At 46.4% G+C, this 18,629-nt stretch overlaps 1 protein-coding gene and 1 long non-coding RNA gene across 2 annotated transcripts in view; one reads left to right on the forward strand and one right to left on the reverse strand.

Annotated features, from left to right (window-relative positions):
- Positions 1-5,649: 5,649 nt before the first annotated feature.
- The window catches only part of RGS13 (regulator of G protein signaling 13), a 44,311-nt gene continuing 31,331 nt past the window's right edge, over positions 5,650-18,629 (reverse strand). The window contains exons 3-5 of the mRNA XM_060233351.1: positions 17,025-17,086; positions 9,659-9,825; positions 5,650-6,119 (exon numbers count right to left, since the gene is read on the reverse strand). Of these exons, the coding sequence (XP_060089334.1) occupies positions 5,907-6,119; positions 9,659-9,825; positions 17,025-17,086 (442 nt within the window). The 3' untranslated portion in view covers positions 5,650-5,906. The remainder of the gene's footprint in view (positions 6,120-9,658; positions 9,826-17,024; positions 17,087-18,629) is intronic.
- LOC132567681 (uncharacterized) lies at positions 7,040-17,669 on the forward strand. Its single transcript, XR_009555111.1, has 3 exons — positions 7,040-7,110; positions 9,648-9,799; positions 17,554-17,669. It is a non-coding gene; the product is annotated as an uncharacterized LOC132567681 (long non-coding RNA).

The following is an 18,629-nucleotide window of genomic DNA, read 5'->3' on the forward strand; positions in this document are numbered from 1 at the left end:
AGCATGTGACTGGCCCAAGGTCACCCAGTGAGCTTTCATGGCCGAGGGAAGATTCAGACCTGAGTCCCCAAGATCCTAGTCCAACACTCTAACCACTATGCCATGCTGCCTCTCAAGGCATAAAAGGGAAAAGAACACTTGGTGTAAATGCTTCCTTTTGTTCAAAGGACTGAGTATTATGGTTGTTTGATGAAAGCAATATATGTGGGTTAAATACAATTATTTATATTGGAATGGTTTTTCTTGTTATGTAATTGGATATAGAAGCTGGTTCACGTGGGGCTTTTTGCTTTTTGTTTCCTTGCCTCTCAAGGCCAGGCAGTTGCAACTTTTTGTGCCTTAGGCAATAAATATTACAGAGTAGGCATGCATAGGATTCCAGGCATCTAGGATTACCAACCTCAAGTGAGTCTTTGATTTTCCGTAGAATTACAACTCATCTCCAGATTTAGGGTTGTCAGTGGGAACTTTTGAGGGTGGTTTGGGAAATTTCTAGAGCACTGTGGCATGATTTCTCGGTACACATCTTGAATTGATACATATCTGAAATTTAGAGTTCAGTTTGCTGGGGTACACACTTTCATGAAAATTGTGAAGCTAGATTCCCATAGCATGTGAAGAACCCATCGTTGTGCCTCAGTGCTTCCTCTGTTTTCTCATGGAGATATTTTTGAAACTTTTCCTTAGCTGGAGAATCTTCAGGGATGTCAAACTTATGGCCCCTGGGCTGGTGCTGGCCTGCCCAGGGCGTTAATCTGTCCTGTGGCTCTTTTCTTCCCCATTCTTTCTTCTGGTTTTACAAAGCAATTCTGGTCTTGCAAAGTTGCAAAGAAAACGTGGAATGGATTTTCCATTAAGGTCTCTGGGTCCAGATAGACTACTACTGGGATCATTTCTAGCAATAGAAACAGCGCTCTGGAACTGAAATGACAACTCCCAGAGTGGCTGTGAAACCAAGTGCCATCAGGAGGTCCACTAGTGGGACCAAGACACTGGGAGCCCTCCCACTGTGCCTCCCCAGTCACCAAGAATGCAGAACATCAGTGGAGTAAAGCTCAAGTAGTTTCATTTTCCAGTGTTTGTATGCTAGCTGTAGTTGCTTGCTGTAGCTGTCCCCTTACAAATAAATGGTTAATGTTTTGAGCCAGCTTTTCTCTGCTGAATAGGGTTGCCAAGTCCCCCACGGCCACTGGCGGGGAACTTTTTTTGTGCATGCGTATCTATAGAGTTTCCCTCCCAAATTGCTAGAGCATCTGGGAAAACTATAGAAATTCCCCAGAAGCTCCTAGAGCAGCAGGCGTGCGATGTTGCTGGCTTGATAACATCACTTGCGAGTGACATCATCGCACCGGTGATGTTGGGAGGGGGTCCGCCCACCGGCTCAATGCTGCCTGGTGGGTTGGGGACCTCTGGAGTGGGAGAACCCCTGCCCTGCCCGGGAGCTTGGCAGCCCTACTGCTGGTCGGGGACAAAGGGTGGTGATTGGGGGTGAACTGTCCCTGAGGCACACGCTTGATTGCGGGGTGCCTCAGGGGGTGGTGCTTTCCCCGATGTTGTTCAACATCTACATGCGCCCCCTTGCCCAGATTGCCCGGAGGTATGGGTTGGGTTGTCACCAATATGCTGATGACACCCAGCTCTGTCTATTCATGGATGGCCGGCCTGACCGTGTCCCAGAAAATTTGGACCTGGTGTTACAAGCCATGGCTAGATGGCTCAGGCTGAGTAGATTGAAACTAAACCCAGCGAAGACAGAGGTCCTTTGCTTGGGTCGACATGGTCTGGGAAGGGAAATTCCCCTACAAGCCTTTGACGGTGTGCCACTGACAATGGCACACAGAGTCAAGAGCTTGGGGGTACTATTGGAGCCTGCCCTGACAATGGAGGCCCAAATAGCAGCTACTGCTAAGTCCGCATTCTTTCATCTTAGGCGGGCAAGGCAGCTGGCTCCTTTCCTGGAACACGACGATCTGGCAACAGTGATCCATGCAACAGTCACCTCAAGGTTGGACTACTGTAATGCCCTCTACATGGGGCTGCCCCTGTGCCGAACCCGGAAGTTGAAGCCAGTGCAGAATGCCGCCGCCTGGCTGTTATTAGGGCTTCCCAGGTGGGAGCACATTCAGCCGGGGCTCCGGGGACTGCACTGGCTGCCAATAATATACTGGGTTCGGTACAAGGTGCTGGTTATTACCTTTAAAGCCCTATAATGCCTAGGACCTGCCTACCTTAGGGACCGTCTCTCCCCACATGTTCCCCAGAGAGTGCCTAGATCTGGTTCTCAAAATCTACTAACAATCCCCGGGCCGAAGGAGGCCCGTCTGAAGTCAACCAGGGACAGGGCCTTTTCGATTACAGCCCCTTGCTGGTTGAACCAGCTACCGGAAGAGGTGAGGGCCCTGTGGGACCTTGGGCAGTTCCGCAGGGCCTGTAAGTCAGCCCTCTTCCGGTTGGCATATAACTGACCGGTACCTGAAAACCCCCAAAGGAAGGTTGTAGGATAGTACATTGATAGATCATTTTCTTGTTTTATTGTTTTAACTGCTGTAAACTATTTAATGTATTTTAGTATTAATTAATCTTATTGTTAGAATTTTATGTTGTGAGCCACCCTGAGCAGCCTCGGTGGGGAGGGCGGAATATAAATTGAATAAAATGAAATGAATGGACCTGAGAATTGGGTGCCTGAGGGCATACTCTAACATGGAAACTCACAGCCAAAGAGGGGCATCATGCTGGAGAGCCACTGCCACTCTGCTGGGGGGAGAAACTTGCAATGTCCAACCATTTCATGTTTTCCTAGGCTCAGAGCATTTTATATTTTTAGTTTATATTTTTAGTCCCTGCTGTGATCCTTGTGCTTTTTCTTGATATTTTATTTTTTAAAAATTACATTGCCAAATCCCTCTGTTCCCCTATCTTTACATTTTAGGCAGACATCTTTTAAGGGCAGGGGGAAGGTTTGGAAGGTGTCAGTTGTCAGTTATCAAACACTGTTAAATAAACAAAATATCACAAGGGTTTTAAGCATGCTTTTATTTTAATTTAAAATATCTTTGATTGTGTTTGTCTGTATTCCTTATAAATTTTATTTCTCTGCTACCTGTCATTACATTTTATGACAAATGTGGCCCAGCCCAACAAAGTCCCATTTATGCCAGATCTGGCCATCATAACAAATGAATTTGACACCCCTGCTCTAGATTGTTGTGTTTTACTATATTGCGGTGATTACTTATGAAGTCACACCTGAAATACTATGACTTTCTGTGTAAAGAAAGAGCAGGAGGAGTGAATGTTTGCCACCTCTCCTTCACCAAGCAGCAACTTAGGTGGTGCTAACTGGAATCCTGTATGTAAGATTCCTCAGAAAGGAATGGCAAGAAGATTGTAAAACTCTTCTGTTAAATAAGGTGCTGAAGGGGGGAAATATTAGACATTTGAAGCAACAACAGGGTGATTGATTAAGTAGGATGAATACTAAGGCATTTTGTCGCAAAAGGTTACTCTTTCTTCTGGGCATAGCTCTGAGCCCAGTTAAGATTGTCTGCAGTATGAATTTACTGTGTGGAATGAAATTCATGATGTTCATTTCATCAGCCTTCAGTGTTCAACTGCATGCATGATACACAAACTCTTACAAGAAATGTAAGATCCAGCCATTATTACCCTATTCTGAAATGTATCATCTAGAGCAGGGGTGTCAAACATGCGGCATGGGGGCTGAATGAGGCCCCTGAAGGGCTCCTATCAGACCCAGGAGCAACTCACTATTGTCTGCTTCCTTCTCCCTCTCTTGCTTCCTTCTGCATCACAATTTGCTTTGCCAGGCTTACCGAATCGCACAGAAGCTACAGAGCAAAGCTCCTCCCTTGTGGAGGAAGTGGGGGGAAGGAGAGCTAGCTTTGCTAGGCTCTTTCAATTGCACAGCAGAATTACTGAGCCAGGCCTCTCTTCCTTCTATTGGCTGAGGCTCAACAAGCCAGTGAGGTGGATTAGGCTGAGCTGTAAGCCAAAATGCCCTCAAAAGAGGTTGGGGAATTGACAGGTGGGCACCTTTGGCTTAAAAAGGACCTAGAATCTATGTATACAGGATTCCACCTCCAGAAATTATTGCTAAATTTACCAAGAACATTAATTAAGTAAAACAATTATGCTTTTATTACAGAAACTTATAGAACACACATACAAGGTAATGGATACATATAACACACATAGAGTCCTAATAAAAATAGAGAGAAATGTATAGAAGTAACATAAGGATGGACAAACAGGGTGATAATTACCGATCGTAGTCTTCAAGGAAGGCTCCAATGGCGACAAATGAGGACTAGGGGGAAGGGAACCCTCAACTGGCCAAGAATCGGGGATGTATCTAAACAGCAGGAATGTGGTACTGCTAGAGGCACACCTGTGGGGAGCTGGGTCACAGGTTATAACCTTGAGCCCTTAGGGGATGGGAGGTACAGGGATGGATGACAGGTGGTCAGCTGGTACATGACCTCAGAAAAAGGGGAGGCTCTGCAATGACCATAAGAACTGGACGTATGCAGTAGCCAATAGCTAATTTATTGGGGGCACCTGATTGAATGCCCATGGCCAATGAGCAGGCTTGGCCCTGGTTACCTGATTGGACTTCCAGGTAACAATGGGCCAAGGGGGAGGCTCCAGGATAACCTTCAAGGGAAAGAATGGGAGAAATTATTGGGGTGGAGGGGATTAAAACTATCAAAACTTATCTAAAAGGTGACAATAGATGGCCAAATTGATACCTAAGGTGACACCCGATATATACAATAACTATGGCTCTGAGTGCAGCTGTTCTTCCTCTTCTTTACTCCTTTGCTGGCACCATCCTTTGTTTTGGGTTCCATTGGACAAAAGCTTAGGCAGTCTGGCAGGATCCACGCCTAAGATAAGCTTGATTGCCTTATGCAGAAGTTGAAGCAGCTGTTGGATACGCAAGTCTCTTGCTTTGCTGTAATGGAGTCAGGAAAACAAGATGGATTCTGGTGGTGTTAGCCTTTGGTTCATGGAAACAGGCTGGAAACTGTTTGCCTGTACAGTCTGGCGGCATGGCTTCTTCCACTGCAATGGTCAAGATTGTGCACACAAGGAGTGGCTGGATGCTCATCTGTAGTTCTGACTAACACCCATCCAGAGATGTAGAATGCTGCTGCAAAGCTGAGGTTTATAATATCCACATAAGCCTTAGAAACCGTGGGCGAAGTCCACTTCTTAGAGCAGATGTGTGCGAGTCAAAACGCCAGGCACCCTGGCAACCATACTGGTGATCACGATGTCCATGTGTATGAAAAATAGGGGGCTTTTTCTTACAGAGTGTGTGTGTTTGTGTTCTTTATAAAGTTTATATCTCCCCTACCTGGCATTACATTTTATGACAGACATGGCCCGGCCCGACTAGGTGAAGATCCGTCCCTCATAACAAATGAGTTCAACACCCCTTATCTAGAGACACTGTGAAGGGTGCAGAATGCTAGAGCTGAGTGTGGGAAGTTCATATTAACACATTTTAATAAAGCATCCCCCAAAGATGCAGATACAGTGTAACAACCTGATTTAACAGAAATAGGTAACAAAACCCGGACAGTTATGAGTATATGAGCAGGGTTTGAGTAACAAATGACTGTTCATTCAAGTATATCTGCTATTGGGTCTGTGACAGTTCCAGAATCCAATACAATACCAATCCTTTTGTTGACCCTTGTTTTGTATATGATTCTTATGCTGTCATTCAATGTAATTCCCATGCAAAATATAAATATGAAAAGAATTATCACAGCTGTATGAAGATATCCATACTGTTGGTGTGAATTCTGCCACTGGGTGTCTTCACTTTCTCTGGTGTTTTAAAAGAGATGAGCTCACCAGCATCTTCTGCATCCTCATTCTGTCTCTTTAATAGACACAGATGGCTCCCTTCTTCTGGCTGAGAGACCCCGGAGAAGGCTTTGATAGATTTCTGACCCAAGAAACCTGGGGTATGAATCCCGTTCCATATGCAAGTAAACAATTCTCTGAGCTTCATCAAAGCAGGATGGAGTTGGCTTTTGAATATTCATAATAATAGCTTCTCTTGTTGGACTATCAATATTAATCTGAAAATTAATAGTTTTCAACAGAATTAATATTTCTGCCTCCCTCCCAAAAAGGGTGATTATAAGACAGGGGGTAGGATGGAGAGTCAAGTTCTGAAGGGAAGAACACAGCATTAAAAGCCTGTGAAGGCTGGGACATGAAAACTGCAGCGACACCTTATAGACCTTTATGTAGGCTGCTGTGAGTTTTCTCAAGGAAATGGAGCAGATCAAGATTTTTTTGTATAACATATATTTTCATATGCATTGCGATCTGCATACAGTTACCACCTTCATAATTTATGTACATTGTTCATGGTTGGGGATCTCTATTTATAAGAGAAGAAACAATGCACTAGTGAAAATGGGGCCTTTCATGTGAATGACATCACAGATGATAAATTTAGCATGACGACTGAATGAATCAATATATCCTCTCATTATGCTGGAGAAGGGTCCTCTTTTCAACTCTGCATTTCATAGTCAAAGTCATTTTAGTGTTCTAATCAGCAAGTACAAAGGCACTTGCCACTTTTTTAATTTTAGGAAATGTGAATTGTAGTTTCTTAAAATTATATAATAAGATTGCAAGATCCAGTGTATCTTATATTTAAAGTTTCACTGTATGAAGATTTACTTATGACGCACCTCCTCCTTCTCCTGGAATATTAATGCCCTCCCATGGATGATAATCTACAGCCCTATATTTGGAAGTTACAAGGCTTTGCCATGATGATGGGAAAAGAAATCCAACTCATTATATAACAGCTGCTGGGGATGCATAACTTTGCAGTGTGAAGATCCTACTGGGGAAAGCCCACATTCATTGTGCGTAATGCATCTGACAGCATTTGAAATTTACCAGTCTTATTAGTTGATGGGAACTCTGTATGCCCGGTCTTGTTTTTTCCCAACTAGAAACCACCTTAGATCTTAAATGCCATCTCTGTTTGGACAAACCAATGATAGCTTTACTGAGACTTCATCAATCAGAAAGACTGGCAAACATCAGGTACTTCAAATGGTTATCATAAGCTAGTTTCAAAGTTCATCTGCTTTTATGGTGCATCACTATTGGTATGTTTGCAGGGCAGAAGTGGCATAGCATGTAACAAAAACTTTCTGGAGACTTCCACATTAATTGCCCTGGCAGAATACAGTTTTTACAGCACTTCCAGTAGAAAAGATTTATTTGGTACTGTTGTTCAGTCGCTGTAACCTCTTTAATGTGAAATCCAAAACCAAAAGCCTGTAGTACATTTGAATTCTATAGATATGCCTTTTTCCTTATACCTCTAACAGGGAGATGGATAGAGATTAGTTTTTATTTTTAAAAACCCTAGTCTCTATCCCTTTCCCTTGAAGAGGTATAAAGAAGAAGGCATATCTATAGAACTCAAATGTACTACAGGCTCTCAGGAAGTTGAGAGTTTAGAGAAGCTGCTAATCCTGTAGTTACAGCAGTGTATCTATATAATTATGGTTTTGTGCCAATTAAAAAAAACACTGCAAAAGCCCCGAAGACCCTGAAAAGTCCTGAAGGCCCAGAATGGCCACTTCTGGAGAACTGATGCAGGGAAACTGAGGAAAGCTGTCATGTGGAAGCCCTGTTGCTACTCTGCTTTACCTGCAGCCACAGCAGCAACAGGGAAGCCATTAAATCCCATCCCCATGTGGAAAGCCATCTCTGTCTCCTATATATATTCGTCCTCCGCTGACAGGTGCAAAGCAATGCTTGAGAATTTGCCAGAGAAGTAAAGCTCTGTTTCAAGATGTCTACAAACAGTAGATCATGAGCCGTGTGATTTCTTTTCAGGCATTATATGGGACATCTCAGGGTTTAGCACACTCTTATTTACAGTCGAATGATATGTCGTATTCGAAATCCATGATAGGATCTCCTGACTTTTTTAAGCCTAAAAAGTAGTCATGGGGAGGTCCAGTTTGGTTTGAGTTTATGGTACTGGCCTGAAGTGAGGGGCTGAACTTGATTGTGCCATTTTCCCAATGCAAAATTCTGTCTTGGTAGATTTTTTTTTAAAAGACTGGCAGAGACAAGGCATGTGTCTCCTTTCCCTATTAAAGCTAATTGCAACTTGTCTCTCCACCTAGATTTGATTAGGAATAAAGCATCATTGAGGGGGGGGGGTTAACCCCCTATGCAACACAGGCCCATAGCCATGGGGGCCTGGGGGCCCCAGCCTTTCCATCGAACCCCCCCCCCCCTTGACCTGTATGGCCCCTCCTGGCAGCTCGCTCTCCGCAGCTCTCACAGCCCCCGTTCTTTTTACTGCCACTTTTCTGGCAGCTCCTGATCTCCCCGCCACTCTGGCAGCCCCCGCCCCCCTCCACAGCACCTCCCTCTCCCTTCCTCTTCCTCCTTCCACGCGATCCACACAGGGAGGGAAGTGGGGAGGGAAGCAGTGGCAGCAGCGGGCACTTTTCCAGGACTTGCTGGTTCTTCCTTTTGCTGCCGCCCCAGGGCTAACGGTCTGGAGACCACTGGAAGGCTGGCAGAGGAGCACGGCTTCCCTGCGGCTTTCCCCATCAATCAGCTGATTGGTTGGGGGGGGGGCTTGAAAGAGCCTCAGGAGCCAGCATTTCACCGGGTGGGAGGGAGGAAGGGAGGGGGAGGTGCCACGGAGGGGGACGGGGGCTGCCAGAACGGCAGGGAGATCAGGGGCCGCCAGAGCAGCGGCGGTGAAGAGAGTGGGGGACACCAGAATGGAGGCCCCTCCTTCAGAAATTTTATTCTGTGGGCCCCCCCACCTAAAAGTTTCTGGCTACAGGCCTTGGAACACCATGTCCCTGTCCAAACTGGAACCCATTTGCAGCTGCTTTTTAAAAAAATGACACAGCCACCAACCTGTTATAAATTAGCTGATGAGTCTGGATTTCACTTTGCACATCTCTTTCGTTTTGTGTGTGGGTATGAGTAACAGCCTTGGAGATGTTGCCAGGGGAAAACATGAAGTATGTGTAGGGGTGCATATCCATCCCTCCCCCCCCCCCCCCCATGGCTGCTTTTAAAGGTCCAAGTATGCATTAGGAGATCTGATAACAAATTTCCAAGGAACCAGAGTTTGGCCCCTACTTTTTCTACATCAAACTTGGAAGTGGAGCTGCACGTGGAATTTCATGGGAACAGGATACAACAAAAGAAATATGAAGTGAGGAAACTACTATTTAAATTGGAATGCATATCTGCTGCTCCTCTTTCAACTGTTTTCCTATATCTGATATTTAGGGAATGGGAGTTTCATGAAAGGCTTAGAAAAAGTAGGAATCCCTGAAAGTTTACTATTTAATTATTAGAGTTGGAGCAAATGGGAAGAAGCAACACTACCTTAGTCACCATTACAGTGTTCAATATTTGAACATCCAAACAAGAGATGTTTTGAACACCGCTTTTGCACATTTGAACATCCAAACGAGAGATGTTTTGAACACTGCTTTTGCATATTGTAGCCTACCATTTTAGTTTTAATGGCTAATATTCACATCTCTTTCTCCAAAACCAAAGCTGTCATTCCATATTTCTCTTCACAGTTTTAATTTACCTCCCTTGGAGACTGAGGCTGGATGTAGTCCTGAAAAAGTTTCTGTGCCACTGAAATTCTTTTCTTCTGTGATGATATCTTTTTGAAGCTCTCACAAGCAAGCCAGAACTCAATGTTTTCATCACTGTATTCTGTCTTCAGGTAGGATCTGTAGATTATACGCCCATCTGAAAATTATGTAGTGGTTATATTCAGGGGGAAAAAAATCACCGTTAGTATTTAGAATCAAAATGCCCATAGAAGAAGTCTTTGCCAGAAGAGGCTGGAAATCAGTAGTCAAGGATTGTTACCAAAAAAAATGACAATCCCACTATCAACTTCCCCTTCTTCTTGCCTTTGTGTTCTTAATCAAATGTGATATGATGTCATTTTTGTTGTATATTTCACTCTCACCCCCCAGCAACAACCAATAATGTCCAGCACGTTCTCACATTTTTTTTAAAGACACAGGAAGAGGAGAGGGAACGCAGCATAAAGATATCTACGTTTAATCAAACCAATGTTCCATCTAGCACAGAATCCTGTTTCCAACAGTGGCCATTCAATTACTACAGGGAAGCCAATATGTAAAGCCTGCTTGCAGTCATTCTCATCTGTTCACCCATTGATCTGCTAATTAGAGGTACTCCATCTTTGAACACAGAGAACTTATTTGGTTGTCATGGCAACAGACCTGTACACCATATATCTGTCTAATTCCCATTTTAAACCCATCCAAGCCAATGGCCATTGCCATTGTGGCAGTGGATGGCTCAAGTCAATTACCTATTGTATGAAGTAGTACTTCCTTTCAGGGGTGGTGGTGGGGGGTGGGCTCCCTCTGGGAATCCTACCCCCCCAGGGAAAGTGCATGCGCAATACATAGCCTCTCCTCTCCCGGTGTAGTGAACGCCGCGTGGTCACTGTCTGGCTATGCCTGGCAGATGGTCACTGCAATGGCCTCTCCTGCATTACTGCATCCGTAGCAACACCTTCTCGCTGGTCCCCCCCGTTTTCACAGAGTTTGCTACGTCATGGTGCGACCGAATTGTCCGGCGGTATAACCGGATGGGCAGGCTGGGCCCACCAACTTCGTCAGCCTAAGAGAAGGAAAACTCTAACATCAAACCCGGGCAGATAGAGCTCGTTAATGTAACACCTACCACCTGGAGGACTCACTGCCGGCGTCCCGGCTTACTGGGCCATGGCAGATGACCCCCAAGTGAAAGGGTGGAGCCAGTACCGCGCACACTGCGCTTCACCTAAAAAATTCCTCTGCGCAGGCCTGAAGGGCATATCCACACACACAACCCACAACGCATCAAGTCCTGCAGCGATAGGCAAGGGGCGAAACGGCAGGTGGAAGGTGCCACTGGAAGCCGCAGTCCCGATCCTGCATGTAGGCGGTTCAGGATATTGGTCGCCTGATGCTAACCCGGAGACGAAAGCATCTTTCGGCAGCACCCTGAACGACCAAGCAGCCTTATCTAGGGACAGCACTGCTTGCTCCACACGGAGAGGGGCCTAGAAAAGGTGGCCTAAACAAAGCTCGTCTCCCCCACCCCAGTTGGCTAGCCGCGGTCAACGGGCATCCTTACTTGCGGTCGAAAAATAACAACAAAGAAAAGGCATGCACCTGCCTCACAAAGTGTGCAAAGACTAAAGCTTGCGTGTTGGAACATCAGAACCATGCTTGACACAGTAGGCAGTGGTCGCCCTGAACGACGCTCTGCTCTAGTTGCCCACGAACTTCTCAGGTTGAATATCGACATAGCAGCTCTCAGTGAGGTCCGTTTCCCTGAGGAAGGTAGTCTTCAAGAACACGGTGCTGGCTATACCCTCTACTGGTCGGGTAAGTCAAAGGCTGAGAGCCGCCTTTCTGGCGTTGGCTTCATGGTCAGGAACTCCATTGCCTCCAAACTCGAAAACCTTCCAACAGGTCACTCAGATCGCATCATGTCCATGCGCCTCCCACTTCAAAACAAGCAGCATGCAACACTCTTCAGTGTGTATGCCCCAACCCTTCAAGCAGATCCTGCAGAAAAGAACAAGTTCTATGCTGATCTACGCAACCTCGTACGGAAGACCCCTACAGAGGACAAGGTGATCATCCTTGGCGACTTCAATGCCAGAGTAGGTAAAGACTCGGAAGCCTGGAAAGGAGTACTTGGCAAACACGGCATTGGCAACTGCAATGACAACGGGCGCCTCCTGCTAGAATTCTGCATGGAGCACCAGCTCACCATCACCAACACTATCTTCCAGCAGAAGAACAGTCTGAAGACAACCTGGATGCACCCACGGTCCAAGCATTGGCACCTTATCGACTACATTCTGGTGCGCCAGAGAGACCTTCGAGATGTCTTACACACCCGAGTAATGCCCAGCGCAGAATGTCATACGGATCATTGTCTTGTACGCTGCAATCTCCGTCTTCACTTTAAACCCACACCCAGGAGAGGAGGTATCCCTCGGAGGAAGTTTCAGGTTGGCAGCCTCCAGTCAGCCGAAGTTAAAGCTGCCTTCCAGGCAAAACTCCAGTCAAGAATTGAGGACCTCAGTTGCCCCACAGACCCTTCTCCAGAAGCACTCTGGGAACACCTAAAAACTACCGTCCTGCAGATCTCTGAAGAAGTCCTCGGGTTCTCCACAAGGAAGAACAAGGACTGGTTTGATGAGAACAATCAAGAGATCCAAGAATTACTGGCAAAAAAGAGATCTGCCTACCAAGCACATCTTGCTCAGCCCTCCTGTCCTGGGAAAAAAGCAACCTTTCGCGCTGCATGTAGCAACCTCCAGCGCAAGCTTCGAGACATTCAGAACGAGTGGTGGACCAAGCTTGCAGAGAGAACCCAGCTGTGTGCAGACACTGGTGATTTAAGAGGGTTCTACGAAGCCCTGAAGGCAGTATATGGTCCATCATATCAGGCTCAGAGTCCCTTGCATAGTGCAGACGGCCAAGTGCTCCTCACAGACAAGGCATCCATACTGAACCGGTGGTCGGAGTATTTTCAGGTTCTCTTCAGTGCCAACCGCGTAGTTCAAGATTCAGCAATCCACCTCACCCCACTTCAACCGGTGAAAACAGAGTTGGATGAGATCCCCACCCTAGAAGAGACTGTTAAAGCCATCAAGCAACTGAAAAGTGGCAAGGCAGCAGGAGTTGATGGAATTCCACCAGAGATCTGGAAGCATGGGGGCACAGTACTACATAGCTCACTTCACAAAGTACTTGTCACCTGCTGGGAACAAGGCAAATTACCACAGGACTTTCGCGATGCAATCATCATCACCCTATACAAGAACAAAGGGGAAAAGTCAGACTGCTCCAACTACCGGGGGATAACCCTGCTCTCCATCGCAGGCAAAATCCTTGCCAGAATACTCCTGAACAGACTGGTGCCCACCATTGCAGAAGAACTCCTCCCAGAGAGCCAGTGCGGCTTCAGAGCTAACAGGAGCACCACCGACATGGTATTTGTTCTCAGGCAGCTCCAAGAGAAATGCAGGGAACAGAACAAGGGTCTGTATGTGACTTTTGTCGACCTTACCAAAGCTTTCGATACCGTTAGCAGGAAAGGCCTGTGGCAAATCTTGGAACGTTTAGGATGTCCCCCAAGGTTCCTCAGCATGATCATCCAGCTACACGAAGACCAGCGAGGCCAAGTCAGACACTGCAACGACCTCTCGGAGCCCTTCCCAATAGGCACAGGTGTAAAGCAAGGCTGCGTTCTCGCGCCAACTCTCTTTACGATCTTCTTTAGCATGATGCTTCAAAGAGCCGCAGTAGATCTAGATGAGGACGATGGTGTCTACATCCGCTATCGCACCGATGGCAGCCTGTTCAACCTGAGGCGACTAAAGGCACACTCCAAGACAATGGAAAAACTCATCCGAGAGCTACTGTTTGCTGACGATGCTGCACTCGTCTCCCACTCGGTATCAGCTCTGCAGCATATGACGTCCTGCTTTGCAGAGGCTGCCAAGCTATTCGGCCTAGAAGTTAGTCTGAAGAAGACAGAAGTTCTCCACCAGCCTGCACCCCAGGAAGATTATCACCCTCCCTGCATCACTGTGGGTGAATCAGTTCTGAAGACAGTCCAGCAGTTCAGCTACCTGGGGTGCATCATCTCCTCAGATGCCAAGATCGACAAGGAGATTGACAACAGGCTGGCAAAGGCAAACCGTGCATTTGGCCGACTGCACAAAAGAGTGTGGAGCAACAAGCATCTGAAAAAAGGCACAAAGATCAATGTTTACAAAGCGGTTGTGATGACAACCCTCATCTATGGCTCCGAATCGTGGGTTTTATACCGTCATCACCTGCGACTCCTTGAGCGCTTTCATCAGCGCTGCCTTCGCACCATCCTCAACATCCACTGGAGTGACTTTGTGACCAACACTGAAGTCCTCAAGCGGGCAGAGGTTACCAGCATCGAGGCACTGCTGTTGAAGACGCAGCTGCGCTGGGCAGGTCATATTTCTAGGATGGAAAACCACCGCCTTCCCAAGATTGCCCTGTATGGCGAACTCTCCACCGGCCATCGTAATAGAGGGGCACCAAAGAAGAGGTACAAGGACTCCTTGAAGAAATCCCTTAGCACCTGTCGCATCAACCATCACCAGTGGTCTGACCTAGCCTCAGATCGCAAAGCATGGAGGCACACCATCCACCAGGCTGTCTCTTCCTTTGAGAACACACGCATAGCTGGTCTTGAGGACAAAAGGAGATTGAGGAAGAATCGCACTGCTACAGGACCAACCCTAAATCAGACTTTTCCCTGCAGCCGCTGTGGCCGGACCTGCCTGTCCCACATTGGTCTTGTCAGCCACCAGCGAGCCTGCAGCAAACGTGGACTATTGCACCCTTCTTAAATCTTCGTTCGCGAAGCCAAGCCGAGAGAGAGACTTCCTTTCATCTGTATTGACTCTGCTACCAGTCAGTTTTAATTGGTTGACACTAGTCACGTATGGGAGAGGGAGAATAGCTTGTATACCAGGCATAGTTTTGTTCATTTCTATCATGTCACCCATAGTTTCCTTTTCCTCTAAACTAAAAATCCTCAGACGTTTTAGCCTTACCTTATAGAGCAGGCTCTCCAGCTCCACAAACATTCTGTTTGCCCTTTCTGCACTTTTCCCAGCTCATTGACATCCTTTCAAAAGGCCATGACCAGAACTGTATGCTGTATTCCAAATGTGGCAGCACAGGGGCTGATGCTATATTGGCAGCAGTTTTATTCCCAATTCCTTTCCTAATGATTCCTAGGGTAGATGTGCTAGTTCCACATAACCTCAGGGCTGGCTACATAAACATCTATTTGGGCCAGTTGTGCTAGGTAGGGCAACCAGAAGTTGGGCAGTTCTCAGATCATATCATACCTGGTACTCTGACTCAGTCCCAATGATCTGGTGATTGACGCCTACTGGGGGTATGAAGGATATCCATAGAGGTTGCTGAACAAAGCCTGCCCCTACCTCCAGGCTCTGGTATTTCAAGGAGATCTTCCATCCAGGTACTTGCCAGAGTTGACTCTGTTTAGCTTCTGAGACCTGACAAGATTGAGCTTGCCTGGGCTATCCAGGTCAGGGCCTGACATATTCATTCCTGAAAATCCAAATGACTTTCCTTGCAAATCATTGGGTTTGCATGTTTTGTCCTGTAGTGCCCAGGGGGATGTTGTACTTGGGGTCCACGGAATCTTTAAAGGACCAGCCCATAGGTTCCTTTCTTACATAGGTTGTTTTATGGACCAATACAAACACCTGAATGCGTGGTTAACTTCACCCAGCTTTGGGTTACAACGCATTACATGGGAGAAGAGCAATAACACTGCAGCCTGTCTCCTTCTCCTTGCTGGCTTGTGTTTTCCCTTCTGCTCCTGTGTTGTCTCCCTCCAGCCAGCCTCCTTCCATTGTCCCTTCCTCTCTTTCTATAGCCCCAGTGCCACAACTGGCCCTTGAGCTAAAGCTCTGCCTTCTTCTTTTCTGTGCCCTGCTTGTTAGCCAGCCCCTGGTCTCCTATGGTTGCCAGGTCTGACTCAGATAATATCTGGGAACTTCGGGGGTGGAGCCAGGAGCAAGGTTGTGACAAGCACAATTGAACTTCTGGCTATCACATTTAAAGGGACTGTTTTAAATACCTTTCTTTCATTAGAAATAATGGAGGAGGGGGCACCTACTTTGGGGCTCATAAAAGTAAATCCCCTAGTCAATCTTTTTGATGTTTGGGAAGGTTTTTGAGGAGAGGTACCAGATGTTATGTTGAAAATTTGGTACCTCTACCTCAAAAAGCTGCCCCCTCTGAACCCCAGATACCTACAGATTGATTCTCCATTATACCCTATGGGGACTCATCTCCAAGGGGTATAATGGAGTGCTCAGTGAATATTTCCTATTCCCCACTTTCTGATAACCCTGAAGTAGGTGGAGGGCCTCCAAATTGGAGGATCCCTTGCCCCCAACTGGGGATTGGCAATCCTATGCTTTTCATAGCTATGCCTTTGCCTTAAACCACCTTGGCCCAGAAAGCCATTGGTCTCCCATCTAGGCTTGCTTACTGCCTCCACACCTTCTGAGCTTCCCTGGGGCACAGTGCCAAAGCTGCCCTCCTGGCAGTCATTTTCCTACAATGAAACTCAGTGGTGGAGCTCTGGTTAGAATGTGGTAACTATATCCATTCACACATACTATCACCCAGTTTGGAGGCCCTCCTCCCACTTCAGGGTTATCAGAAAGTGGGGGGTGGGGGTGGGAAAATGTCTGCTGTGTACTTCACTATACTCTGCAGAGACTAGTTCCCATAGGGTATAATGGAGAATTGATCTGTGGGTATCTGGGGCTTGGAGGGGGGGGGGGTCTGTTTTTTGAGGTACAGGCACCAAATTTTCAGTGCAGCATCCAGTGCCTCTCCTCAACCCCCCATCTCCCCAAGTTTCAAAAAGATTGGACCAGGTTGATCCCCAAAGAAGGTACCCCTATACTTCATTACTTCCAAATGGAGGGAAAGCATTTAAAAGTTATGCAGTCCCTTTAAATGTGATGGCCAGAATTCCCTTTGGAGTTCAATCATGCTTGTCACACCCTTGCTCCTGGCTCCACCCCCAAAGTCCCCAGATGGGGTTGCCAGGCCCAACTCAAGAACTATCTTATCCCTGTGAATTCTTCCACCTCAAAAAAGAGAAGGATCAGGCATACTGTATGTACTCATGCTCTAGTTATGTCATGTGTGAGAAATGATATCCTATGACCCTAAACTTTACTTCACTAAGAATGTTTTAGCATTCATCAAACGTATGAACTATCCTTCGGTGTTAACCAAGGTATTCTCCCTCCTCAATTCCTGCACCATATTAGTGCTCCAGTCACTATTAATATGACTACTTACGTTTAGTAGCCATCAGCTTTTCAAAAGACTGAGACCACTGTAGCACTTCGTCCAGACATATTCTGTTTCAGACACAAGAAAGAGATGATGCAGTTATAATTTCTATACTACTTTGCAAAGGAAACTGAATACTGTAAGTAAAGGTTGTTCTGTGCTTATAATTGGTTAGGAAAAGGGAAATGAAATGACTAGATATTTCATATTAAAAGGAATGCAGTGGATTAGCCATTACAGGTGCTGTTGTATCAGACTCCACACTGAAAGCTACAGGGTGGTTTCCTTCATTCACTCTTGGCTTCACATCAGTTACCAACTACTCACCAAAGCCCCTTTAATTATTATTCACTTCAGTATTATAATCCATTCTTGATTAAAAACAAAATTGGCCTTTGCATGCCAAGCCCAAATAAAAGCTTTAGAAACCTGCCTGGCCCAACAGCTGTTTGCAGGATTTTAGAGTCTAGTCTCTTTCTAATCATCTCTATTATCGCCTTGGAGCATTGGTAGCTTATTCTACTAAAACCCCCAGGTCTGCACTGTATTTTTTGTTAGCAAATAAGAAGATTATCTTGCTGACGGAAGCATTCCAGGTTGTTATCGTTTGGAGCCTTGAGCCTGCACATTGCTGTAGGTGTGCTTGCAACACCTTCAAATTTCAGGGTTGCCAACCTCCAGGTGAGGCTTGCAGTGGATCTTCAGAGTATGAAGATCAGTCCCCTGGAGCAAAATGGGTGCTTTAGAAATAATTATATGGAATTATAGGACTGAGTCTGCTCCCTCTCCAAACCCTGCCTTACCCAGGCTCCATCCACCCAAATCTTCACAAATTTCCCAATCCAGAGTTGGCAAATCTACCAGCAACTCCATATGGTGTTATGTTGCTCTAGTGATATTAATGTAGTATACTATTTGATATAATGCATCCTAAATATTCTTGTGTCATTGTAGGGTTGCCAATCCCCAGGTGGGGGCAGGGGATCCCCCGGTTTGGAGGCCCTCCCCCCCGCTTCAGGGTCATCAGAAAGCAGGGGGAGGGGAGGAAAATGTCTGCTGGGAACTCTCTTATTCCCTAGGGAGATTTATTCCCATAGAAAATAATGGAGAATTGATCCGCGGGTATCTGGGGCTCTGGGGGGGGGGGCTGTGTTTTGAGGTAGAGGCACCAAATTTTCAGTATAGCATCTAGTGCCTCTCCCCAAAATACCCCCCCAAGTTTCAAAAAGATTGGACCAGGGGGTCTAATTCTATGAGCCTCAAAAGAAGGTGCCCCTATCCTTCATTATTTTCTATGGAAGGAAGGCATTGAAAAGGTGTGCTGTCCCTTTAAATGTTATGGCCAGAACTCCCTTTGGAGTTCAACTATGCTTGTCACAGCCTTGATCTTGGCTCCACCCCTAATGTCGCCTGGCTCCATCCCCAAAATCTTCTGACACCACCCCCAAAGTCTCCAGATATTTCTTAAATTGGACTTGGCAACCCTATGTCATAGCGATGTAGTGGTTAAGGTACTGAACTACGATCTAAGAGATCCAGGTTTAACCCTCTCCTATCTTCGCCATGGTAGTTTGCTGGGTGACCAAGGGCCAATCACACACTCAGCTAGTC

Source organism: Heteronotia binoei, chromosome 2 (assembly GCF_032191835.1).
Source record: "Heteronotia binoei isolate CCM8104 ecotype False Entrance Well chromosome 2, APGP_CSIRO_Hbin_v1, whole genome shotgun sequence".
In the NCBI taxonomy this organism is placed as follows: domain Eukaryota; kingdom Metazoa; phylum Chordata; class Lepidosauria; order Squamata; family Gekkonidae; genus Heteronotia; species Heteronotia binoei.